Raw genomic sequence first — 27,879 nt, forward strand, 5'->3', positions numbered from 1 at the left:
GGTATTGAGGTGAAAACAAATTAATTGTGATTAATGTACTAGCAATCTATCAACAGATTTCTCACCATCAAATTTAGGACTGTCAAATAAAAAGGAGAATTTAATCTAGGAAGAGCTTCATTTTCTGGGTCGAACAAAAGTCATGACGCCCTACACAAGGCCGTGAAGCAGTAAACTGTCCCTACAGCCATGAACGCACACAGACACAAATCAAAACACTTGCAAGTTATGTCCACCTCATCCATCCACATACTAAGTGCTCCAGTCAACACCCTCCACACTGTAATTTACAGCTCAGAGAACACTGGTCCTAAGAGATGACCAATAACTAAGTCTGGGTGTGTTGCCACCCCATCCCATCAATAATCATGACTTGAGCTGTCACCTATGTCCTCCTTATTTTTCAGTCACTTAGCACAGGAGCAGCAGACGATGTACAGCGGGCCAAACGCCACACTAATGACCACTATTGACCGGAGATCGATCTCATTATTGACGTTGGGGACACAAATGGTGATTTCACTGTGATTAATGTGCAAGGTGGGGGCCAGATGGTAGTGTAGTGGTCAGCAATGTCACCTCACAGCTGGATTCTGAGTTTCAATTCAAACCTTTAGCTTTTAATTTGAGGATGAATGGTGGATTTCTGAAAGTCGCGTAATCTATCAAGTCAGGAAGGTTCCACTGTCGTGGCCACGTGTTTGAGTTTTATGAAGCACAGACAGGTGTAGCTCTCTATTGGGGATTGATCTGGAGGTGGTCTGACTGACTAGTGGAATCTCATCTGGACAGTCTGACTCATCTGTCTGTCACTGTGTGTGTGTGTGTCTGTGTGTGTGTGTGTGTGTGTGTGTGTGTGTGTGTGTGTGTGTGTGTGTGTGTGTGTGTGTGTGTGTGTGTGTGTGTGTGTGTGTGTGTGTGTGTGTGTGTGTGTGTGTGTGTGTGTGTGTCTGTGTGTGTGTCTGTGTGTGTGTCTGTGTGTGTGTGTACCAGTGGACTGGAAGACGCCTGGATTGCATTGGCAGTACCTGGAGGCAAATGCCTCCATCATACGATCAATCTTCTGCGCTTCGCCAGGGAGTCTGAAGCTCCACAGAAACTGCCTACAACAGCAGGAAAAGACACAAAACAGAATGACAAGCTGAGAGAGTACATGTGTAAATGCATTTTAAAGTACATGCATATTGTCTGTAAATTACGAAACCATTTCAGACCATTTTGTTTCAACAGTCAATAAAGGACAGATGATATTAGTTTAATAAAAAACAAACCATAAACAATCAGTTATTTAGTGATTTGGTCTTGATTTCATAAGTGATGAATGAGCTGAGGTGCAACATCAACAAAAAACAGGACACTATCCCAGAATAACATAAGTTCTGCACCATGCATGCCATGGTTAACTTAAATTCCAGTCTCAAATTCGTAAACTGTGATAACTGACTGTGAATCTTAATTTCCTGAAAGTTCCATATGTGTCCGTACCCAGTTGTGCTTAAAAATGAAACCAACATGGGCAGAACACATCAGGTAATATTTGATGTAATAAACCCTTTAAAATTAATCAATACAATGTTAAGACAAACATGGGACTCCTATCCAAACCTGTATCATGACTAGCATTAGCAGTATCCATTCATTTGAAAACAGACTGCACTGAAGCAGTAAGAATGCAAAAGCAGAGGACTCCAGCAATAAAGAAATGGTCATCTGTGAAGACATTGAACGTGGCTGAAGAGAATGAAACCTGTTGATGTGTGTGTAAGTACTTCAACTACATGGAGGCTCAAAGCGGATGTCTCGGATGGTATTTCACCTTTTCACCAGTGCCTGAAGGAATACAACAACACAACCTGATTTCAACACATAACTCACCTTAAGGCTTGTACGAGGTTGAGGTCGGCAAATTCATGAAGCTCCACAAATGCCTGAAGGACCTTGATATTAAAATCATCCCTAAAGAAAAGACAAGATGTGTCATAACATAAAATATTCCTTCATTTACAAACAGCCTTTAAAATAAACTCAATCCTGTAAAGAGACATCAGTGATAAACAGTGAAAAAAGATGGAGAGTGAATTCCTGAACCCAACAGAGCATGCTTCAGACAGAAAGCCTATCCGCTGAAAAAGCTGTGCTGTTTTGACAGTCCCACGCCCATTGATTTCCCCTCGATAAGAACCACATGTCCTCCCAGTTTCTTTACTTGGACAGTGTCCCATTGCTACTCTGCTCCATAAATCCAGACTATCAATTTCCTGGGGCTTTATACCCTCGTCTGAGCACACACAGTGGAGATCTGTCGGTGAGATGGGGAGAGGAAAAATAAAGGTGGAAGAAAAACAGATGGAAAACTGAAGAGCTCACCGTTCACCTAAGTAGTCCCCAATGACTGTTTTGTTGAGCCCCTCGCCTTTGTAGAGGAACTGTGCAATGTCCTCTGGGGTGTTCTGGAGAAGATCGTTCTCCAAAAGAAACTGGATCCCCTGTTTGATAACACACACACTTAAACATCAGTTATTTATTTTTGTCTGTTTTAAGAATAATATGTAACATTTTAAATTGAATAACTGAAATGTAATTCACTGCTTCTTGTGGACTGACCTTTTTAGGGTCCATGTTGAACTTCTTCCTCCCCATGGCAATCTGTTTGTTTCTCTGTGTGGTTTTGCTGCAATGAAATAAAACAAGAAATCCATACCAGGTGACATATATGGGATCAAGTTCAAGGCTTTCTTTGGTAGATTAGTTTGTGAGGAATTATCTTGTGTATTTTGCTTATTCACTTTTGTAACAACTAAGTAAACAGTGGACTTGAATGAAAAGAAAAGCCTGAAAAGCTACACATGTGAATTATTATCATCTTCATTGTACTTGTGAATACTGAGAGCTTGCTTGTCCCTTCAGTTAAAACACATCCTGCAGTCATTTGGAAGAACACCTTTTTTCACTAACCTCAAAAAATATTTTGCATGTGAACCACAGGGAAATTTCCACCTTTGTGTGCCTGTGCATGCTCCCTACACTTCCTGTACCCAAAATAGCTATGAGACCCTTAACAAGCTGCACCTGAGACACACACTCACACACACACACACACACACGCACACACACACGCACACACACAAGGCCATGCTTCACCTCATCAACCAGATGAATGGAGCCTTTGAGTACAGAGTGACTAATGTTTAGTCAAGGGTCTGACCTGCTTCGCTTGTCAAAGAGGGGTTAACACAAGTGCAACACACACACGCACATACAAACACACACACACACACACACACACACACACACACACACACACACGTACAAAAAAAACAACAGGTGCGTACATGTGTGTGTGTGTGTGTGGGGGGTGGGACACTTTGAAAAACAGGAAGCAAACGACAGAATGAACAAACAATTAATTCATCGTCAACATTTATTGTCTTTGGGTCATCGACTGTTTTTGACATTCGCCACAGATCTGCTTGTAGCAACTCCTTAAAGAATTGTACGATAATATAAATATTTTGTTCTACTAACATTGGATGTTGGAATGTGTAAGCACTTATTTGAATCCACTTTGGATTCTATGTAACTGTGAAGGATTATTTTTCTAGCATTTTAAACACAAAGGAAATAATGAATTACTCAAAAGATAATCAGCAAACTGTAAAAATCATCATTAAATGCTGTGTTAAACAATTTATTCATCAATAGAAGTTAACTGACCTCTCTCCCACACAGGTTAGCTGCTCGATCTCAGTCATGACCTCAGCGATCTCCAACTTCAGCCGCTACAAAGAAGAGATCAGCACAATTTACTTTTACTTTTAAAACTGAACTTCCATATATTAACATTATTCTCTGGTAGACAGAGGAGGACAGTTACATGCTCATCTGCAGTCAGGTTCTCATACAGTTAGGGAAGGTTAAAATCAGTATGACTCATACATCTTCGAGCATTAAATTAGTCTTCTGACACCTCTCAACAATTTTCTGCCGCAGGATGGAAGAAAAGCATCATTCTTGTTTGGTCACTCACTTCAATATCATCCAGAAGCTCTTTTTTCCTGCGTCGTATGTTCGAAAGCTCATCTCTTTCCTCCAAAGAGAGGTCCTCAGGGACTGGAAAACACAGAGAGCGGAGAACATATGAACATGTGTGAGGTAGATGGGGGTGGGGGGTGGGGAGTATGAGTATGTATAAAATTAATTCACCATCCAGCCAGCCATTCGGAGGAGGACAGTCAGGATTAAGCCTGACAATGCATACCTGTTCAGTGAATCCATCCCATTATTCATGACCTAAATTCATATGATAACAGACAGGAGTTCACACGCGCTCTCTCAGGTGTGTTTAGAAAAGATTTACAGTTAAGAATAATTTGGAAATCATTACTGGCGTCTCCTGGGCCCTACAAAGCTTTAAAATTTATCTTAGTATTCTCTATGAAATGACAGTTCTTTGCTTTAGCCAACATGATCACAATAATTTTGTTGGAGAAAACAAATCCCTCTTCATTAGAAAAGCAAGGTTGGATTTGACTTATTTCAGATTTGACATGTTCTTATGGAGCAACATTAATATTCACGTGGAGTCCTGTTTTGAGTCACCTGATTTCAGTCTTGACTTTCAGCACAGGTTTGGTCTCCACCAACTCTTGGGGGAACCATTTAGCCCTTTTACTGCTGAAGCCTGTTCACCAGCTATGAGTTAGTAGAGGCAAATAAAACAGTAGCTGAAGAGTGGACTGAGTATCATTATGAAGCTTTGTAATACATGAAGGTGTAGGTTAATCTCTATGAGCATTAGTTTTCATATTAAAACAATTACATTACTAATTGTAAAATGCATTTACTGTTGGCTGTGTAGTGTAGGGATTTGTTTTAATCATCTATCCCCCTCCATCCATCCATCCATCCATTTATATATATATATATATATATATATATATATATATATATATATATATATATATATATATACACACATATACACACACACACACTGTATATACTGTATGTTCATTCATTCATTCATTTTCCTGACCGCTTCATCCGCTTGCGCGGGTCACGGGGAGCTGCAGCCTATCCCCACTGACAGGGACACTCTAGGCACGATGCCAGTGCACCGTGGAGCTACACAGAGACGCAGACAACCATGCACGTACACACTCACTCCTAGGGTCAATTTGAGACCGGCCAATTAACCTGAAGCGCATGCTTTTGGAGGTGGGGGGAAGCTGGAGAACCCGGAGAGAACCCACGGTCAGAACATGCAAACTCTGCACAGAGCGGGACTCTAACCTGAAACCGCCTTGCTGTGCGGTGAAAGCTCTACCCACTGCACCACTGTATGCATAACATCTCTCAAACTCCATAACAGAGTTTCTCATGTCTCTGCCCTGTTGAAAAGCCAGTAACATTCTGTATGTCTGACAAACACTTCAACCAATGAGCATCTGGCGAGGCCTTCCACTTCAAATATTGGTTTATGATTTTCAGGCCTTGTGTTGACTTTATTTGGGTCATTTAATGGTGCACAGATGAGCGAGACATCATACAACCTGTATATTTTACAGCGGGAGCACACATACACAGGTGAGTACACATCATAATGTTTATTTTTTCTCCACCAAGGTCCCTGAGATACAACTACTTATCCTTCATTTAATCGTGCCACATCAATGTCTCCTCGCAGACCCCTTAAAGACCTCCCCCTCTCTCCTCCACACAATCCATTTAAGAGTGGGCTGACAGGAAGTAGGTCATGTTCACACAGAGCTATACCAGACTGTGCTTCTCCTATGCCACATTCACACACTCCCCCCTCTATCTCTCTTTGTCCACCCCCACCCCAGTGCTAGAAGTGGGGGGGAGTGCAGATTCAAATCCTGTGACTGAATCATATCACTAAGCAGCTTTGCAATTCAGACATTTTTTTCCCGTTGTTTCCGCTTCGCCTGCGAATAATGTGGAAAGAAAAGTTATTTCCTCTCCTTTATCATTCTATGGCATTGCTCCCTCAGTCTCTTTAAATCCCTGCCTCCTTTGGGTCTCTCTCTGTAACAGAGGCAGCATGGACCATTAGTTTATTAGGTTCTGAGGGCTCATGTTATCACAGGTCAGCAGCCAGTCAAGAGAGCAAAGATCCAAATGGTCTGCATGGCTTTTTTAACTCTTTTTTAACTGAGATCCCATCTCCCACACACAGCGGCGATATCTCACGCAGTATCTACCAACCTGAACAAGACAAAACAAAGTAAGGAAGAGAGAAGACAGAGAAAAACACAGCAAAGGGTTGACCTAATTTCAAAAAGACACAGGAAAAATGTGTTCTTTTGATGACTGAATGGTGCAGAGTGGGTTGTATGCTAATGGTTCCACAGAGCGTTGTTCGGTTGAATGACGGCTCCCCCTCCATTTGAGACATCAATAATAGGTTCTGGTTCCGTAGAGAAAAAATGTAAGTTGGGCTAAATGGCAAGATAGCTGCAGGTGATTTAACAATAACCTGAATATATTTGCTGTAAACTTGAAGACTGGAAATTAGCTTTTGCCCAGTGAGACAGTGGTTGGATATAGGGAGTGTGTGGATTGTTGAATATACAAATATGAAAAGGGGTTTGTTTGATTCATTTAGCCCATTAAATACTGATGTTTATAAATTATGGTTGGATTATACATACAGGGTATATAACAATTTAATATTTAGATTGAACAAAGGTCATTTATTATAAGACAACTTAATGGCTGCTGCTGCTGCTGCCGGTTTACATGTTGCTGGTAGCAACATGTAAACCAGTTAGACATAAAAGATTTACTGATATTCTCATCTAATTTTCAACGGTAAAGCGAATAAGCAGTATATTTTCACACATACATAATCAGCCCTTTAATGTCTTTTGGAACTATTTTTTGTTTTATGTTTGAACATTCTGGCTTCATATTTGTACCACTCCTCTAACTCAGCAGGAAACTAGACCATATTTCCAAAAATTGACATTTTACAGTCAAAATTATGACTAAAACATCTTGATCATAGCATTAGCAGTTCTCTGTCAAACCTCTATCCTGACAGTTTTGTGTAGTTTTTTCCTCCTGTCCTACATCTGTATGTGTGTGGATGTGGCCATGGGCGTGACTACATATACCTGATCGCTGGCTCTGCTGTACACGTGCCTCTCTCTGGCTAATCTCTCTGGTTGTCAGAATATTTGACAACCTCTTGCTTTTTTTTTTTTTGCTTTTTGTTCAGGGATAGTTACGTTTTATTTTTGCCTACTTCTAACTCCCATTCTCCTTGTCTTCATGAACTCTGTGCTTCCAGCCCTGTGCAGTCATGCTTCACCCCGTTCAGCCAGTAACATGTCCAAGTTTCAGCAGTAAATCTGACCTCTTGTTCCCTTATCATTCACCCGCCCAGTCTTTATTATATTCCTCTTTTTACCAAAGTCTATATTTGGGTTCTTACTTTAAAATAAAAGCTTAAACTTCTCATTCTAAATGTTTGAATGCAAAAAAACTGAGCAACTCTTTATGTTGAAAGAGAATGTGGCTGAGACTGAAATCCAAAAACAACAACTAACGGACTTCATGAAGATACTGTATTGTTGTAAACAAATAAAAAGCTGCATTATTTAATATAATCTCATTCCTCTGATTGTGGTGTGTGCACCTTTTTGAGAAAGTTAACTTTCGAAGAAGAATTTGCAGCAAAATCCTGCAGGTATTTTTAATTGACTTCACAACATTAATGAGCAACTAACACAAGCAAAGAAGATGCTCTTCACACCAGATAGTAAAGTGAGGGAAAGACTCCAGAGCGATGAAGGAACAGATAGCAGCACCCCAGACATCTTCACACTCTCCACCTTCATTGTTCTCTTTTCTTCAGTTGAACAGCTTCGTAAAGCAGTAATCGTGGAGAAAAGAGACCCTGCAGGCGACTTGTGCCTGTGATACACAAAAAAACTCCCTCATCCCTCCTGCTCCGGCTCACAGAGCCTGCATGGAGCAGAGAATGGGATTGTAACAGTTCCTCCACTCTTCTGTTGAATATGGAAAATGGAATTGGATATCGGTGTCAATCGTTGTGTGTTTATGTGAACATGTTGTTGTGTATTTCCATATAGAGCACTCTTCCTCGAAAAAAAAATCCATTTTATCTTACACAGCAATGCTACATGCTTAACCTAGAGCACGACCACATAGAGTACCAACGCAGAACCACTCAACCTTTTCATTTTATGACTCCGAGGGTTGTTGTTCCAGGAACAATCAATACATCATCATAAGAGTTCAAACCTGCTTGTTGAGCTTTCCCCATTCCCCCTTTACCACTAACATTGTCGTGTAACATTATTCTTTATTCAACATTACATTCTTCCACACAGAGAGGACATTTGTAATAAGGCAACACAGACGGTAATACAGGAGAGTGAAACTGATGAAGAATGGGATAAATGGCTGTTAGCACCCACAAGACATTGTATCATATTTTTCAGGGTGATTTCATGAATGATAGAAACACAGATTGAATCGGTCCCCGCAGTATGAGCAACACCGGTTCCTACCTGTAGCATATATTTATCCTTCAGTTACTTAAGTTACTTGAAGGGTTTGTAGGAAACATTCTTTTGCTATTTATGGTATGCACCTTATACTGTATGACACTCATACAACGTGTCATTAGGCATTAGTCATTTTAACTGAGGTATACTCTGCATTTATTTTGTCCTTAATGATATCTCCTCTGAGGATACCATTAAGTGGATGACACTCATAAAAACACAAATGCAATTTCTCAATAAAGGAAAACCATTCTCTAAACATTCTCAGGTGGTGTATTCAACTAACTTCACTTGTCTTTTCATATTTTTCTGGCATTCTTTTTTGTTTGTTATAAATAATTTAACTATAGTAAGCTGCTGACAGGACTGAATCCAGCAGAATGAGTGTGGATGCTCAGATTCTTACCACTACAGTACAGACATTCTTATCTATCGATCTTTGTGCATTACATACCAGCAAACATGAAGGAAGTATATTTTATTTGCCAAGATATAATAGGAAGCAGGATTTCCAAGTTGTTATTTTCTAGATTTAATCACTGATTTTACAAAAATCTTTCCAAGGTCATGGACAGTGATTTCCTTTGTTTCACTCTGCTCCCCAGTTCTCCTTTGTCTCTCCCTGTCCAGTCTTTGCGAGTTACGTGTTTGGAGTCTTTGTACAAATCAGGTTTGAAGAGATGGAAATTAAACTCAAACATCAGATGTTGGTGTACAGAACAAATCTAACACACAAATCAGACTAATCCTACTGATAGACAGACAAACCAGTGTCAGCACAAGCATGACCTAAATGGTGACGGCAACAAACAAACCTCATTGGTGGAGGTGATTGATTGCTGTGAAGTAACAAATATAACAGAGCTGCTGCAGGACTAACAAAGCTTTAGACTCCAATCAGCTGATCAAAAGTACTCAGGGTCTTGAATAATACATCACCATCATGTTCTTCATTCCAATGCACAGTCTAGGAAGGCAGATAAGAAAGTAATTTGACTAAAGGCCTTTGGCAGTCGGGCCTTTCTAGAAACCTTGGCACTGAGAATGCTGGAGATGATGGATGAAAGCGATACCCCGGTAGTACTGAGTGACGTCTGACAAATAGTCAACATGAAACCAGCAAGAGATTATCTACAGGAAATTTTTAAGTCAAGGTCCTATTATTGTTTGTGGGTTCAATTTGGAGGTGGGAATTAAAAGCTCTCTCTAGCGATGCATTCAGGGACACTCTGGTGTCAGAACTTTAGGAGTCTATTGCATTCACAGCTGCAACAACAATCCCAACTGTGTGATTTTATTTCCTTGGATGCAGGAATAACTTAGATTTCACATTGGCAGCCTCAATTTCACTTATTTCATTATGATTCTCACTTTGACTTACAGCCTTTTTTGTTAAAATTTTCTCAGAAAGGCAGAATTTCATATTCAGGTCCAATAATGAGAAGAAAATAGGAAGAATATTCTGTCGACCTGCAGATGGCTGACAGATGTCATCTATAGATTTAGTTTTTTGTGTATCTCAAACTACAGTACAACACACTACAGTAGGCTCAAATCCCTAGCAAAGTTTAAAAAAAAGCTTTTAATAGTCAAACATGAAACTTCACAAAAACTGGTGGCACAATTGTAAAGTTAGTTAGCAGCAACTAATTAATTTTACAAATCATTTTTGAGAAATACATTTTTATACGACACAGAAATACATCTTTGAATCCAAATCTGAAACACTGTCCTTGCTGTCAATCATGTGACAATCCTCTTTGAAATTAGGACAGCAAACAGCAAAGAAAGTTGGTGAAACAAGTTGTGATTTTCACCAGGGTTGCAGGAGAACAATGGAGGGATGTCTTCTGTGATTAGGTCCGCTGGGCATGTCTCTCTGTAACAATGATAACCTTGTAAACACAGGAGGGCACAGGCCATTCCCACCACAGTCTAATTAGGAAGCACTTACACAAGTTAGTAACACTGCCAACACGGCGTGGTGTGGTCCTGCCGATAAGTGCAACCTAGCAGAATCCAGAGTGATGTAAGAAAGCTAGGCAATGTGTCAATCAGCAAAACACAAACACACACAGCTTGGAAGTCTTCAGCCAACCTTTACCTCAGTTTATAAACTTTGTGTAAGAGCACGTCTACATCTGATCCAAGAGAACCTTTTCATTACATGAGTCCTTATATCTTTATTTAATTACAAAAATACAAAGCGTATTCCCTTCTCCAGTTTCCACGATGACTCACTTGTGTTTGTGTCCTTATGGTGGTCAGTATTGCGTCTGTACTGCAGCACGCTGCTGTAAGTTTGTCAACTGTAGCACTTTTTGCTGCTTGTTTCCCACTCATGCAAGGTAAAGCTGAGGCAAGTAGGTGTGTGGTAATTGTTTTACCCCCTTCGGCATTACACCTACTCCCAGCTCTCAAGCATGCAGACACGCGCGCACACATAGACACGCGGACACACACTCTCATACACAGACACACACAGACACACACAGACACACACAGACACACACACACACTCTGACAGTTTCTGTCTCTTCACAAATGACAGTGGTATGGAAGCAGCTTATCCTAGTCATACTTAAACCGACCGGTCTGGTCCAACCAGCTCCTCACACTGCAAATTTCTCTGTACAGTATTTGCAAAGATCTGGAAACATGACATTTACTATGGTATTTTAAAAGTTATTTACTTGCTATATTATCTTAACCTACTATGGTGAATATGATTTGTTTGCATGTCAGTGTAGAAAAAGAAAAAAATCATTCAAATTCATTTTAAATATCGTCCACAGATTTAAAAAGCACTAGAATCAACCTTAATGATGTTGGGGCAGCAGCCACTAAAGACCATAGAGCCTAGTCACTGCTGATGTAACCGAGTCTCTTATTACAATCCATCATCTGATGTCTAATGATCTTGACTTACGTCAGTGACTTCTTTACCTGTTGTATGTAGTGTGTAACAACTCCATAATGCTATGTAATACAATTTATCAAACTGCATACATAGATAAGAAGTCTTATCTAATGAGCCCTTCTACTCCAAATTCACTTCTCAGCACTTCAAAATCTCCCCATCCATTATGTTCTCTATCTCCAAAGAAGTTATTTCTACACATTAGTAAAGACAGCAAGGTTGGGACAGCTTCCCTTTTGCTTTATGGTTCTGCTATGAATAATACCGATTTCATGCACACATAACAAATCACATCTGATAGATTTTATTGAAACAAATATGCACAATGGAATTTAATGACAAGCCAAACTCAGAAACCATACTTTTTAATTTACTCTCAGATAAACATTTTGAAAGAGGACCACAAGGCACTCGTTAATCTTTCATTTTTTTAGTCAAATTTCTTAATACACTTTTCAGGTGATGTCTCTATAGTTAATTAAGAGTGCTTCTCATAGAGGAAGAAGAATCAATAAAAGATTCAAACAACCACACAAGCGTAACGATGTACAAGGTGCTGCTTTGACCTTATTGCTTGCATCAGAAGGTAAAAACGCTTAAATTGATATTGCTAACATGCTGTTAAGAAAGTATAGTCTTTTGCATCCACCGTTTGTTTGCCTGTTTACTAGTTTGCCTAACTGTTTATTGGAAGAAGAACTTGTTTTATCTCTCTTCTCATAAGAAATGTCTCCTACATTTCCTTTACGAAAATTAGATTGCAACATATAATCAGAGGTTACACCAGACATAACATGGCTGTTTGATTTTTTTTAAGCCCCAAAGACGCTATATAGTAATGCAATCCTTTGAAGAAACACTGTCTCCTGAAGGAACTCACTAGTCTCTTGTGCCTTAACTGCCTTTGTTAAAGTTCCGTCTATCCTTTGGATTTAATTACAGGCATAACTGTGAGCACAGACGACCTTTACTTATGATTGTTGATATCACCTCAAATGCCATTTCTTCAACAGGAATGTAGCGAATTACACTAAAACTAACTTCTTACACAGTTAAGCATTTTCTGGAAGTGATAATTCATCAGCCCATCTGCTGAGAGCAGAAAATGTGACCGTCTAATCTTAATGTTGAGTCTTGATCCTGCCAAGACTTCTGCATTTTTACAAAGACAGCAATCAAATAAATTTGAGATGACAATAAATAAACAAACTACAACCAAGGCAGTCAAAGACCGCAACATCCTGCCACACCCCTGAATTCAAAATTTTACCCTGACCTACTTGCATAGGTCAAAGATCAAAGGTAGTGCTCTGACCTACTGTCATTGATCAAAGCACTAGCTTTGTCACACTGGCCTTCTCCCTCGTCTTTCTATCTTCTCCGGTTCCTCAGTGTACAAAAGTTGAAATTTGACCTTGACCTAGATTTCTCAAGGTCAAGGTCATCATCTCATTTTCATCCCCTTTGCCGCCGGTGTAATGTGGTTTTTGTTTCATCTTTCTATCTACATCACCGCTTTGAAGCGGAATATAATTATAGGTCATTCGGATAAGTCAATTCACTGTTTTACTTTGTTCCTCAATTTTGTTTTGTATAAAGCTTTTAAAAGTTTTATATTCAGTCTCGACAAGAGCTGTGCTAATCGAGATTAAGTGTTGCAGTAGTTACACAACAGACTACTACACCTACTGAGGAGGCCACACTAAGCCTTTAAGAATGCTTTATTAGCCGGGTATAAAGCAAGATCTATTGAGAGGACAACTATAGTCTTAAAATTGATTTAACCAGCACACGAAACTGCTCACAAGACAGTCTGATCACTGGGTACGGTAGTTTGTGACACCTAACTGATGTAATGAACCCAATAGGGGATAACAAGAGTCATTCCAATCAGTTGTTGTTGGAGTTGCAGGGAAATTGTTAGGGGCTTCAACCTACTTAAAAAAATAGGTGAAAAGGGAGAAACAGCTTAGTTTTCTAAACATGTTACCTTTTTTGTGTTAATAATCATCACATATATAAATAATTAGGTGGTTTCTCTCAAGCACACTATGGTCAGTCAGGTCAATGGTTTTGGGCCTTTCTTTAGGAAGTGAAGTCTCTTTACTTGGACTCTTTTCTATTGACCTAAATGCATGACAAGCTGTCATTGCTGTTCTCACATAATAACTGCAGCTGCCAAGGTCTCTGACATGGATTATCAGCTACCAAGGAATCAGAACTATTGTCTGGAAAATTCAATATTAACCTCATTCTTTTAACACAGAATAGTGATCAAGATTTGGTATCAAGTGAATATTTTAGACCCTTCCATAAATGGATGCAATCAAACTCATACAATCCTTTCAGCCTAATTATACCAAGCTAGATACAGCAAATGAAATCAAAAACCTACAGGTTTCATGTCAGCCAATACAACCAATGTTACTTAAAAATGAGAAGCTGTTCCACTGACTGAACTCAGCAACCAATTCATTTGAAAATAAATAATTTCATATAAAACTGTACTAGAAACTCTGAGGAGGCCCTCTTACAAGCCTTCAGTCTAGTATTGAACTAGTCCATGATGGGAGGCAGCAGTAACTATTTTTTATGTTGGGTTACGGCTTTAAATCTAGACAGGAGATACACGACAGAAAGACCGAGAGAGGGAGGAAGAAATACGATGAGAGGATCAAGCGGCCAAGTCTGATTCCACTTCTGCTTTTGTTGGTAAAACACCAGGACAGTGTGGAGGTAGATGAGGAGGTGGCAAAAGAAAGAAGTGTTTAAAACCTGACCCAGGATTACATTAGTTTATAAAATATGTGGGTGGTTACATTTTCAGCTCATGAGCCTCTGCATGCTTCTTATCTTAAATCTCACAAGATGAGCACTGGTTAGAGGTAAACATCACTTCTAATTTTTGCATCATCTCCTCAGAGAAGCTGACTCGTTTCTCCTATGAAAGTCAGATAACACCATCTGGGACCTGGTTAGCAGAGCCCTAATGATCATGTTCACCACACGGTTTAAAAATTATTCATTGATATTGCAGGGATGTGTTTAGAGATGACGATTGTGGTGTAAACCATAGGACTGACACCAGCACTCATTACTGATTAAGGTTTGGGTCGACAATTTTGCCTAAATTTGTCCTGAGTCATGTATTTGACACTTATTTGTCCTTTAACCACGATTAAATATTACCCTTAGAGTTGTTAAGGGAAAACACACGAACTGCCTATCCATCCAGTGTTCTTTGAGTTTGCTTTCCTTTTGTCAGCAAGATTAATTTATTTTCAACATTTGCTGAAAATTTGCATTAAACACCCAACAAACATAGTTACTATAGCAACTAACTCGCAAATTGATCATTTTGAAATTCAAGAGCCAAATATTTCTATTAGGACTTGAGAGAGACCACAAACAGCAAAAACCATGTAAATCTTGACCGTGGAAGACAGGCTGGTTGCTCCAAATGACTGAAACTGTTGATTCTGAACTGCTACAGTACATGCAAATACTGGCAACTAGTTCTCTTTATCAACTAGACATGTTTCCACTGCTGAAAACTACAAATCTATTTTGAAAGACGTGAGAAAATAGTGTCGGGGCAGACACTGCTGCTTGCCAGAACAGATTAGTATACTGCATTTCCTCATCACGTACAATTACGTAAGGCCCCTAGAGCATTTTCTCCATCACAAATTTGAATATCAACTTTTCTGATCTCACCTAAAGCTAGCAGACTGGTTTCCTCCTCAGGCATGTAGTGAATATGATTACTAACTACATAAAGCTAAGCAAATGTATGGCCTCCTGAATGCTGGCATGTATAATAACCACAAATCCTCTGTGAGCTTCAGAAATGGATAGCTGCTGATGTTTTACTGGATACTTATTATAAGTTTGGTTTTGTTAAAGTCCATTTTTGAGGAGATTGACAGTGAAGAGTTTGCAACATGTTCGTCTTACCCAAACAAGAGGTGAGAAAAGCTTTCTCTCGCCTCTAGGTTAGCTGTAATGCATGGGCTCACAGCATGATGGGAATACAACAGGACAGAGGTCAACAAAGAGATTAAATGCATGTGTGAAGGAACCTGCGCCCAGCAGCCACTGGAAATCACTCATCCTCTAACATACCCAAAGGGCATTATACGTGTGTGTGTGTGTGTGTGTGTGTGTGTGTGTGTGTGTGTGTGTGTGTGTGTGTGTGTGTGTGTGTGTGTGTGTGTGTGTGTGTGTTTCATAGCTGCAGGACACGTGTGAAAGCGCCTCGATTACAGCCACAAGTCGAGCCGTCACATCCCCGTAGAAAGCCCTGGTTGCTGACGTCCTTGAGGACTTTCCGGAGCCTTTCGCCCTGACCTGCTTGGCAGAGGCCGCTCATTTCTTAGTCCAGTCTCCGTCGCAGCAACAATAGCAGGTCTGAAAACAATTTAACAATTCATGGGAAAGCTGCCTAAAAATAATGACGAGTGAAGTGGAGGAAAATCTTGGTGACACGCTTTACTGTATATCACATGAATCACTATGTCAGGAATAGAAACCACGGGGGGGGGTATCCTTGTGTATCGCCATAGTCGTATGTATGTGTGTGTATATGTGTGTTTCAACTCTAGTGGGGAAGTGACATTGAGCAGCCCGAGCTTCTGACCTATAATCTCCTGTCATCCATATCCCTCCTCACTTGATCTCTTCCATTTGTGTGTGTGTATTGCATGGAGCTTGCAGCCCACAATAATCCCCATATAAAGAGATGCACATTTATATACACACACATGCCTCCATAAGCGAAATTCTGAAGTAGAAAAGAATGAGGCAACACAGCTGCACTGAGCCTTGCACCACTAACCTACTTTGAGAATCAGAATGCAGCATCTGCTTCACTATCAGTCTCACTTTGAATCTGTGGCACAGCTGCATGTCTACATCTCCTTGTCTTTCTTCTAAAAACATACAAATCCACTGACTACGCAAACACACAGAGATGTATACATACACACTGACAGGTTGTTAAAAAAAAAGCCCCCGTGTCATATGGACATCCAACTGTGTTGTGTGTATCTTTTGTCGGTGACAAACAGAGCACAGGTGTCATTGTGAGTAGAGTAGAACTGCTGATCGGGATACAGAAGGAGAGACGATTGCTACAACCTCAGCCTTTTTCACAGCACCAGCGGCACAGTCACAGCTCATCCTCTCTCCCCGTGAAAGAAGAATTAATTTTGCATGATGCAGCAGCATCTTAGCAAAAACAAAAAAAAATGGAGAGGGGGTAGGGATGGAAACATGCAAAAACTGAGGATGTGCTGTAGTTTAATGATAAACTGACCCCATAAGTGAGTCACAGAATGCTACAAATCCTTAAAAGAAGGGCCTGCATTGGTGCGACAGGGCCACGGGTCCCAACGGAGAGATAGAAGCATCATAAGAGGCTGGAGGCTGGCACACATCAACACACCCACACACACACACACACACACACACACACACACACACACACACACACACACACACACACACACAAATACTGAGACACAAATTCCAATATGCCAAGTTCACTCTGAGGTTGTATTTCATTTTTCATGCTGTACTTATTTTTCTTCCTCTTCTTTTTCTTTCTATTAATACTCGGGAATCTTAACTTGATTATTTTTCCATATTTTCCATATAAATGTGACCAGGTGTTCCTGAAGGAAATAGAACATTGCGTTCCTTAACAATCCCCTAAATAAACACAGGTGAAAAAAATACACTGACCCAACTACAACTACGAGAAATCTATTACTGTACTGAGGTTTCATTTGGCAGCTTTCCTGGTTAGTTATTTGGATTGTACAAAGTAGATTCAGGTCAAGAGAAAAAAGCTCAACTAGAAGAAGCTGAGCTGCTGAGTGTGGAATCAGTCAACAAGAACCAACACATCAGTCATATAGACTAACTAGCTCATCTGAATCAGCCGTGTCTCCACTTACAGTTTAGGTCGCCTTGGTGTTCCCTTCACTGACAATGGGATGTTTGAAAATGCTGCAGTTTGTTTGTACTTCTGGGCTCCAAAAATGTGCTGGTTTCTTTTCTAGCACCAATACAGCCAGCTCAAATTTACCTGTGTTCCTATGTAGGATTAACTGCAACTGAAAATCAGTAATTTTGAGCTTTTCAATCAAATGTGATGTTTCTATAAATGTCATGATGTGAACTTCTGATTATTAAAAAAAAAAAACTGAGTAAACATCCAGAGAAATTTCAATTGCACTGGCTTTTTTCTTCTTCTTTTTTTTAAAGTTTTGTCTTTGTGTTTTAATGGAAAATTCTCTCTGGAAAATACTGAATACAGTATGTTTAAAAGTATGAAATTTCTACAAATCTGAAGGCGCCACTCCAGTGCATGGTTAATGTTTCAGCCAAGTTACAGGGGGAAATATTGAATCGTTGCACCCTTGACAAATAGATGCCTCCAGACAGAACTATGAGCAATCTGTTCCCCCTGCATCACCACCAGGGAGACAAATGTGAAAATATGGGCTGACAACAAAACCACATGTCAATTGGCAGGATGGTGATAACACTGCTGACTTTTTTTCCCTGAGAAACTTTCAAATCTGTTGAAATTGTAATCTGAAATCAATGAACAATCTTTTACGCCAATTTATAAAATGTGAAAAAGTGGAAGTGCTGACTGCAACAGGGGATACATCTTTTTCTGCCTTACAGCAGGTCACACATGTTATATAACTGTTGCAACCCTCCCTTTTCCTGTCCACACTATGTGGCCTTCACTTCCCTTTCCAACAGACCTGAAACACACATACACACACGCACACACACATCAGCCATGAACTCCCACAAAGGTCCAAGTGGAGCCGGACGTTCTTTGCCTGAAATTCACTTCAGCACATGACTTTGGACATCTGGAGTCTTCAGCCTTTCCAGTCTGGGGTTTCTTTCCAAACGAGGGGAGGAAGGCCTGATTTGTCTCACGTCTCTCCTCCATGAGACCCTAGATGGTCCTGAGGAAACAGGGACTGAGCCAGATCTTTGACTCCATTGAGCAGTGCACAGTGCCTTTACTGCACACTTCTGTTAGATGAAGAGAAAACTGAACGAGTGGGTGTTTTTCTCCTGGCTTCAGATGAAAATAACATCTTGCCATCAGCAGAAAGCAGAGAAGACATGACAAAGGTTCAAACGGATCTGTACAGACATCCTGTGTTCACTTAAAACACAACTTTTTTGATGCAGCCCAGATCTGTGAAGGGTCAGTCAGTCTTCACGTGCATGGAGTCCAACTTCAATCACTGAGAGGATGTCATGAGTAAACATCATGTGCTACCTGATATTCTAGGAGGGCAAACTCAACAAGGGCCCTCTGTGTTCACTGAGGTTTTGTCAAAGACGAGAATAACGTTTGGTCACACACAAAAGCCAGAAGTCTCTCTCTACCTCCTCATCAAATTCTCCAAGCAGACAAAGATCCATGGAGAGCGTAACTGCTGGTGTATGACGAGCATTAGAGGTGAGAAGAGGTGAGTCACACCGGTGGAACCAGACAAAGTTCTTAAAAATAACATTACAGTTCAAACACAGATGAAGACTTGAATGGATTGGATAGAATGAAATCAAACACACACACACACACACACACACACACACACACACAGTCACAGTATCATTAAATTATCAAGTATCAGAAAGCAGAGAAAAATATCGATCAGAGATCTCCTCAGTCAAAGGTCACACCTTTATTTCACATTCCTTCCATTTTTGATGGAAAAGGCACTTGACAACCAAAAAGAAACATTGGTCAAACACAAAATCTAATGCAGTGTATATACTGTATATTATATATATATATACAGTATATATATATCACTTGGTGTGGTCACAGTGTTGATAGCACAAAATGGGTTTTTAAAGCCTGCCCTTTAAAACTTGGATATAAGTTGGGTTTAGCTCTTCAGCTCAGGCAGAACCCCTGTATTTTAAAAGTGAGTGAAATATGTTTTGTTTTTTCTGTCATCACACATTTTATATGGATATAAGATTTGGAAAAACGTCTTACGGTACTAGTGCACCTACAGAACCATATATATGACGTTTCCTGATGTAGGACAGGGTCCTATTGATTCCACCACAATCACAGGTTCATAGACCTGTGATGCCTTCCAGAACTTCCTCAGGCTTTAGAAGTCAACACCCACAGCTTACCACCTTCCTTAGGGTATCAACCCTATGAAGATACCAGCAGAGATGGTGAACCCAATGAACCTTCTCAAAACAGAGAAGACAGGGGAGGTACGCAGTCTGCACCGTTGAGTAACATTCGCTCCCCAGCTTCATATAGACTTGAAGACACTCCTATTTTAGCCGCTTGACAGCACGTAGGCTGCGGGGGACAGACAGCAGCTGCAAATCTACTCCAGAGACAAAAACACAAATCCTGAGCGTAGCAGGAAGCTGCTGCTGCTGTCCCGTAGCCAGCAGATGAATGGCTAAAAGATCCCAGAGCCCAACTCGTCACATGTGTCTCTCCCCGCCTCAGTTGGACTGTAGTGTTCCATAAACCCACAGACCACACACCGAACTTCCCACTTAAGTGGCTGGTTTTCACCATGTAAACAGCACGGCAGCAGCCAAACCATCACAGGGCAAGCAGTGAAGCTGAAGTTGAGAATAAACGCTCATTCATACAATACAAACATCACTCATGAAAGTTTTATTGACCTGTGAGCATGTAGCTCAGCGGCTAATGAAACGACACTGAAGTGGATCCAGTTAGATGTACATCTGATAGAGACAGAGTCATTCATGCAAAGAAAGAATGTGTTACAGTAAAATACTATCGGTCTGTTCCATCAGACTGTCATCGCTGTCATGGGTATTGTCTCATTCATGCATGGGAGACGGATTTATATGCAACAGCAACACCAAACATTCAACAAACTTGTCTTCTGTCTGGCTTTTGTGTTAATGTTTGTCTTGTTGTCGATGTTGCGCATGTTGTCTTGCAATTCAATTATTTTTTCATAAATTACTGTGATACTTGCTGATCACCAGGGAAAAATGTTTGTCTTTTCTGTTATGGAGCAGACTTACAGGATTGATTTGGGGGGGGTGTAGATGTTGTGCTGCTGCTTGGGCACTGCCATCATCTCCTCTAGAGCACACCTCTCACAGAAGCTTCAGGGAACGCTGTTTGCAAGAAGTACCTGTACTTTTAGGACAGGTGTTGCATGTTCATCAGACATAATAGGATGTATTCTCTGAGGTATTTTCTGTCACAGAAATGCTGCAGTCTGTCATCCAGCAGCAAACAGAGCCATGAAATGTGACAGGGTTTGGTTTTGGCAAAGGTTATGTATGGGTGGACAATGTCTGCTCTTTATTAATTGTTCTTTCATTTTAAGACTCCTTGGAAAGTAGAACTGTATTGCTGCATGGAAAAATAATTCCGCTAATAATAAGCCATGTTCTCCTCAAACTTTTCATTATTTAATTATTCTTCATTAAGTTAATTATCATAATTATGAGGGAAGAACTTTCATATGGAGGCGATACACAGGAGGCTTGATTCAGCAACTGTGTCTAGTAGTCCTCTCTGCTTCATTGGCCAACATCCATATACAGTATTTCTGGTCATTTAACAACTTCACTGGATCACTTCATCCCACGACTCACTTTCTCATTCCCTCTCAGACACCCTCCATTGCTGCTACTACGACTGTCTCTCACTCTCTCTTGTTTCATCCTCACCCCTTCATCTGTGTCTGTTGTGAAATGTGACTCCTCAATATCTCACTCTGTGCACAACTTATCGTCTTCTCTCTCACTCCTCTCACTACGTCCTTTGAAAAGAACGACTTGACGACCAAACTGCCACATTAAATTGATCCATATCTGTAATCCAAACCAGCACAGTCAGTCTACTTTGTTCTGCAACCCCCTCTGCTGTGGGCTCATCTGTTGGTGTCAAATTGCTGTAATAAAAAGGAGAAATTTGTTGTTAATGTTCCTAACTGTGCCACACAGAACCAAACTAGAACAAAAACAGCCAGAGCTCTGCATCCTCTCCTTACTGCAGCTTCCAGGACACTATTAAAGCCAGATGAGAGGACAGATTGCTTTATAATTCAGACACTCACACCTGCTCGAGTGTACTCCACACACACACACACACACACACACACACACACACACACACTTGTTCTAGGTCATCCATCCATCCACCCATGCATCCATCCATCCATCAGGTCACAGCAAGCAGTCCCATAAAGGAGTAAGGAGGGGCTCCATCCATGGATGTCAGTCTGTCCTGTCCGACAGGAACACATGCGAGTGTGTTTACGCTCCTGTTGGCAGCAATCCCTCGCCGGCATCTCAGCACCATATATCTGTGGGGTTCTGCTGACAAGCATCCCTACTGGAGGTCAGGCTGCATGGCCATGCACAGAGCAATGACATGATCATACCCACATGCCATGAACTGAAATACTCAAATATGCACATTGTGAAGCTCTACAAGCAGTGAGCATGTGTGACTGAATACTGCTGGCATTCAGGGGGGGGGGGAGCCTGAGTGACCAGCTCTGAGTTTAGGATTAGACTGTAAGTTCTTGAAGTAGAAAACACATCCAAGGAAGCACAGCCTGAGCACAAAGAGGTCCAAAAAGAACAAGAGGAGATGCAAAACAAGCAACAAGTTGATCCCATGTTGATGCAGTCTTTGTGGTGTGTTGCTCCTGTGTGTGTGTGTGTGTGTGTGTGTGTGTGTGTGTGTGTGTGTGTGTGTGTGTGTGTGTGTGTGTGTGTGTGTGTTTGTGTGTGTGTGTGTGTGTGTGTGTGTGTGTGTGTGGGTGGGTGGGAGGGTGGGGCGGGGGGCTGTTGAACCGGTGGCACCCCCCTCCCCCTCAATGACGTCAGACGTGGATTCATAACTGATAGCAGCACTAAGGTGACGCTGATGATGCGTGTCAATCATCGCGCTGCTTCATCCAACTCCTCATCATCACCATGCACTTAGATCAGTATTTCTACACATAAACCTAGACATGAACCACCTCTCTGGACCTTCAGAACATGAGGGATGTCAGAGCATGAGTTCATGTCAAATCTGAAAACATTATTTCATAAATATAACTTGAATGGAGAGACACCATCAGTCCATGCATGCACCAGGGCTGAAACAGCTCCAGTCAATCTGACTAAATTGCATTGAAGGAATCATACCTTGGTTGTCTTCGTCCATGATTGAAGTGATAATTCAAGATACTTCCCAAAAAACAAAACACACACACAAAAAAACAAAAACAACAAGCAAACAAACCCCCCCAAAAAAATACACGGTCCAAAAACTTCCGGTGCAGGAAAATGGTCTGAATTACGGTGAATGTGAGTCCTGATTTCCAGGGTGCGTTTGGCGCACAGGTTGTCTCACGGGCTGCGTCTTCTCTCAGCAAAGGTTGTGGCCATTTGCGAGTCCACGGGCTGAAGACAGCCTTTCCGGTCCCGGTGAGTGGGGTGTCTCACGGCAGCGCAGCAGCTGAGGTGTGTTTTCGCCCACCGTGACCGGGCGGGTTGCCGCTATCCCTTCAGATACGCCTTCACTCCAGTAGTGGTCGGGAGAGTTGTTTAGAAAACTGCGTCAAGTGTGCTAACACACAACCGGAGTACTACCGGAAGTGTGTATCGTGTCAACTTCAAAATAAAAGAGTAATATTAACAACACATGGTGTGTCAGACAGTGTCTTTTATTTTTGGAGTTGACAAGTGAAGAGTTTGTTGTATTATATTTATTTTGACACTACACGATAATCCAATTGTAGCTTCACTACACTTTGTAGTGCGCGTGAGCGCTCGCCGATCAACGCTCACGTGACTCCATGGAATAATGACATTATGACGATTTTATTGATTTTGCAAATTATAATGAAATCATTTCTTTTTTAGTTAACACGGGTTAATGCTGTCACATGTCAGAAAATGTCGCCTCAGTCTTAATCTAAACATGTTTTACATACACACACACACGCACGCACACACACGCACACACAGATATTCATACTGTATATACGGTTGTGTGTTGACAAACTTGACTGTACTGTATATATACACTGTATATAAACTGTGTGTACACAATGGCAGGTAAGATGGCAGTAGAAATAATGCCAACACATTAAAATAATGACAACAAGGGTGAGATTTAAAATAAATATTGAAATAAAATTAAACAAAGTATCTGTATCATAAGATGGCATCATTATTGTATTATCGATTACTCTGATATGTGTGCAGGCTGTTGCATCAACCGGCACTATACAGTTTATAATACTCAATCTTTGCTTAAACAGTTTGAGAAAGGATTAGATTCTACTGGATCATCAATTTGTAGACAGTAGATTCTGGTGTTACACTACTAAATGTTTGCATTATGTTGTCCATCCCATTCAGGATTGTGCTGTAGTCGGTCAGTAGCAGTTCTCTGTGTTAATGCATTGAAGATCAACAGTATCACTAAAAAAAAATACATTATAAACAGCATGTCATTTTTTGAACAAAATTCTTTGTGAGATTCTACCCCATAAAAGGATATGATACTTTTCTATTTAAACGAGAATGAAAGTGATTAGTTGCTCTTTCACTGAATGTCAACATCAATTACCTTCAGACGTTTATGTATGTAATTCTGCACACAGAAGACTATTAATTTGATGCAAAAATGCAGCTGAAGACACTGGCCTCTCGGGGTTTCTCTCATATCACTGTGCTAAGCAGGTCTTTATGGAGCAGGAACAGCATTTTACCAGCATTTTAAGGAAAGAATCTTGTGTGCTATACCTGCCTCTGACATGCATGTCCAAAAATGACTCACCAAAATTGTCACAGAGAGTGATGCAGTTACTCAAAAATATTCTGAATGTGTCATCAAAATATAAAAGATTGTTGTCAGATTAGACTAAGAGGACTTCTGGATGAGAATCTTACATAAGGAGGCAGAGCCATCAGTTTAAGTGGAGTGAGGTACTCTCACACCTACACACACACAGACAAGTATTTTCTTCTTCAACGCACATGGTTTCAATTATAGCATTCCAGCCTCCACAGGGAAGGAGGGGGTCTGGTTTCCTGTGTGCATTACTCCAATGGTCAAGCATGAACAGATGTTTTAATGTATTCGGTCATTTGTTTATTCATAGGTGTCTCTTAATGTTCCGATCTCAGTCTTCTGTTTTAAACAACGTGACAGTCTCCAGACACTGTGAAAACAGTTGTCCTTGTACGAGCTCACAGAGTTGGGAGATTAAGGAAGAACTTCACAAAATATTATCCTTGACGAAGTTCGAAAAAAACTCATATTTACTTCTTTTTCATTTATTCTCAGACTGGTCTGACTGATAACTGCTCCTGCAAATATTTATAAATATCTGCAGTATGCATTTGAGTTTTGCTTTTATTTTGATTTAATTTTATATTTTGAGAGTAGATTTTTAAAAAAAAGAAAAACCCAGAAGTTAAATGTTGTTATCAATATCTGAATTCCCTGCAGCATAGACTGGTCTGATGCTGGACTTCAGTTCAACCACGATGAAAAGCAGTTCACACACTCCTGTGAGCCCCGCTTTGAATATTCTCTGTGTTACAAGTAGAAAATAGATCATATACATAATGTTGGCAATAGCTTTGAGAATATGCTAAAATAAAGACATTGTTCTTGCTTATTCATGTCAGTGCTGTCTGATCATTCAAGATAATTCTCCTTGAATATCAGAATAAGTTCCATTAAAAGCAATTAAAATCCTGGGTGAGTCTTTCTCTCTGGTGCACAAACACACTGCGTGCTCTATTCCACATAAATGCTAATGAGTTTATGAGTCATCAGAGAAACCTCTCAGTGTGGCCCACATATCCTCATATCCTGACGAATGAGAGCAAATATAAATGCAGAATGTAAAGCTCTAAGATCAAAATATCAACTGGTTTCAGCTGAGGAGGATTCCACACAGAAATTGATTCCTTGGCACCCAAACTGCTCAACAAATGACAGACAGTGATTCCAAAGTCCATGACTTCAACTGAACATGTATGGGGGGGGGGGTGTTTGGGACAGTCTGTCCCACACCTCCCGGGGGAATGCACGTCTGGCGGATAAGGCCAACCGTTACGGAAAACGTCTGTAGCATTCCTGACCGACTTCACGTGACCTGATTGAGCAGTCATACCACTTTATTTGCTCCACTCACTGTGGCAATTGCCAGAGAACAGCCACCTCCTCCCTTCAGAAGTGCTGGACACCCCCACCCTCAGTAATACGCATATAAGCAACCCCCACCACTCTATACTGCAACCTCAGAATCACCCCTTCATAAGGCAATCAAGTGGAATAACAATCGCTAGCATGAAGCCTCCTGAGATATCTCAATACTGCTTTGAGGAACCAATGAGAACGCAGGAATTTAAAGCGTTTGAAGAAATTGTGTTCGACCTTCATGAATTATAGATTAGCTGAGCTTGTTGGGTTGAGATGTTAAGTTTAATTTGTCCATGACCCGTTAAACATCAACATGTTAGCGTGTTGATATTTAGCATTTAAGTCGAAGCACCACAGTACATAAGGCCACTATCCAAAGCTGCCAGCATGGCTGTAGACCCCCCTGTTGAACCAGAGGTGATCCCCCAACATCCACTGATGTTGGGGGATCCCCATCCATATTCCTCTTTATGTTTACAACCCAAATCACGGCCCAGACTGTCTTGTCCCAGGGGGTGTGGCAGGTTTTCATACCTCCTTCCTTTTGTCAAAGGTGAGAGGTAAATCTTTGGGTGATGGCATGTGTGTGACAGCGGCCACAGGAAGCAGAAGGCCGCAGGATTTCCTCCTCTTTCTCATCGGTTTCCAGTTCTGCCTCTCGACCACTTCCTGCTGCCATCTGATCGACGGGCAAAGTTGAGTTTTCTGGGTGCAAGGACACACAGTCTTTATTTGGCTCATCTGTTGAGGCAAAGCAAGCAGGGCACACAGTGTGAAACAGGAAATAAAAAATTTAATTTAATTGGTGATGTGATTCCGGAAGGCTCCATTGAATGGTTTTCTTTCATTTTTTTCTTTAACCTTAGTTTATATAGTTTTCTTTCTTTAACTTTATATTTTTATGAAAGTAAATCGGTTATACAGAAATGTGGTGAGTGAAAATGGACGGATTGTGTGTCACTGATATACTGTATTTGATCAGAGACTTACTGTTGATGATATGAAGGCAAAGTCTTCTTGCTGTCTGCTCCTGCTGTGTGTGTGTGTGTGTGTGTGTGTGTGTGTGTGTGTGTGTGTGTGTGTGTGTGTGTGTGTGTGTGTGTGTGTGTGTGTGTGTGTGTGTGTGTGTGTGTGTGTGTGTGTGTGTGTGTGTGTGTGTGTGTGTGAGTGTGTTCTCATCTACAATCAAGCCTCTGCAGCGTGTCCATGAACCCACGGAGCATAGTCTGACCTCAGAACTCAGTTTCATGTTTTCGCTTCTCTGTTTTCTTTTTGTCTTTCTGTCTTTCTGCAGCTTCCTCCTCATCGGGCACCAAAATTCAACTTGCTCTCAAACATCAGACCTCCTCAGCCGCTAAATGTCTTGCACCACCTTCAGCCATCTGCCCTGTAGTGTTCAGCAAACTGTCTGAATCTTCTCCTGTTATGCTTTCAAGTCTGGTTGTTGGTGCCACATTCGTGATATTTTTTTGTTGTCTATCAGAATTCAACTGAAAAAAATCATTTTTGTTGTATCAACTGTGGGTGTCTGTATTGATACAAGTGAAATGGGACATTAGCTTTGACGTTGTCATGGTGACAGTAATATTTAAATAAAGTGTGTATTAATTAGTATTACTTAATTAATACACAAGTCAGACAGCAGTAAACTATAGAAACATGAACTAACCAGAAATCAGAACATCTGCAGAGCAAAACTGTAGAGATGTATGTACCGCTGCTTCGTAAAGTATCCTTCATGTTTAAATTAGTTTGTCATTTAATTCTGTTATGATGCACATCTGTCACATGTTTGTTTTTAAATTGTGTCCTTTTCATTTGTCAGGAGAACCTATAACAGCAGGAGAAGATGGTGTGTGGGATAATTATAGCATTAGCAAACAGCTCCTCTATTCATGGTGAGAACACACTGTTAAACCATTTCCTGCATGGCAAAGCATATGTTATGTTTATTTTTACTTTGGTACAAATGAAAAATCATGTCAATAATAAAATGAAATAGAAAATTCAACCTCGGAGTGATTTTTTTAATATTTGGATATGGCTTTGATTCATGTCCACACCACTGTGAGGCAGATTCCGGTGTGCATTATGTTTTACCTGCCCCTCATCCCCATGGTGTCCTGACTGTATCTTTCTGGATAGAATCCTCCCCTGGGACATGTTGGAGC

At 40.7% G+C, this 27,879-nt stretch overlaps 1 protein-coding gene across 1 annotated transcript in view; it reads right to left on the bottom strand.

Annotated features, from left to right (window-relative positions):
- The window catches only part of cyth3b (cytohesin 3b), a 31,386-nt gene extending 8,332 nt beyond the window's left edge, over positions 1-23,054 (bottom strand). The window contains exons 1-7 of the mRNA XM_068336906.1: positions 22,690-23,054; positions 4,028-4,110; positions 3,715-3,779; positions 2,605-2,671; positions 2,368-2,486; positions 1,876-1,956; positions 991-1,103 (exon numbers count right to left, since the gene is read on the bottom strand). Of these exons, the coding sequence (XP_068193007.1) occupies positions 991-1,103; positions 1,876-1,956; positions 2,368-2,486; positions 2,605-2,671; positions 3,715-3,779; positions 4,028-4,110; positions 22,690-22,708 (547 nt within the window). The 5' untranslated portion in view covers positions 22,709-23,054. The remainder of the gene's footprint in view (positions 1-990; positions 1,104-1,875; positions 1,957-2,367; positions 2,487-2,604; positions 2,672-3,714; positions 3,780-4,027; positions 4,111-22,689) is intronic.
- Between the last annotated feature and the right edge of the window lie 4,825 nt (positions 23,055-27,879).

This window comes from Antennarius striatus, chromosome 16 (genome assembly GCF_040054535.1).
Source record: "Antennarius striatus isolate MH-2024 chromosome 16, ASM4005453v1, whole genome shotgun sequence".
Taxonomy (NCBI): domain Eukaryota; kingdom Metazoa; phylum Chordata; class Actinopteri; order Lophiiformes; family Antennariidae; genus Antennarius; species Antennarius striatus.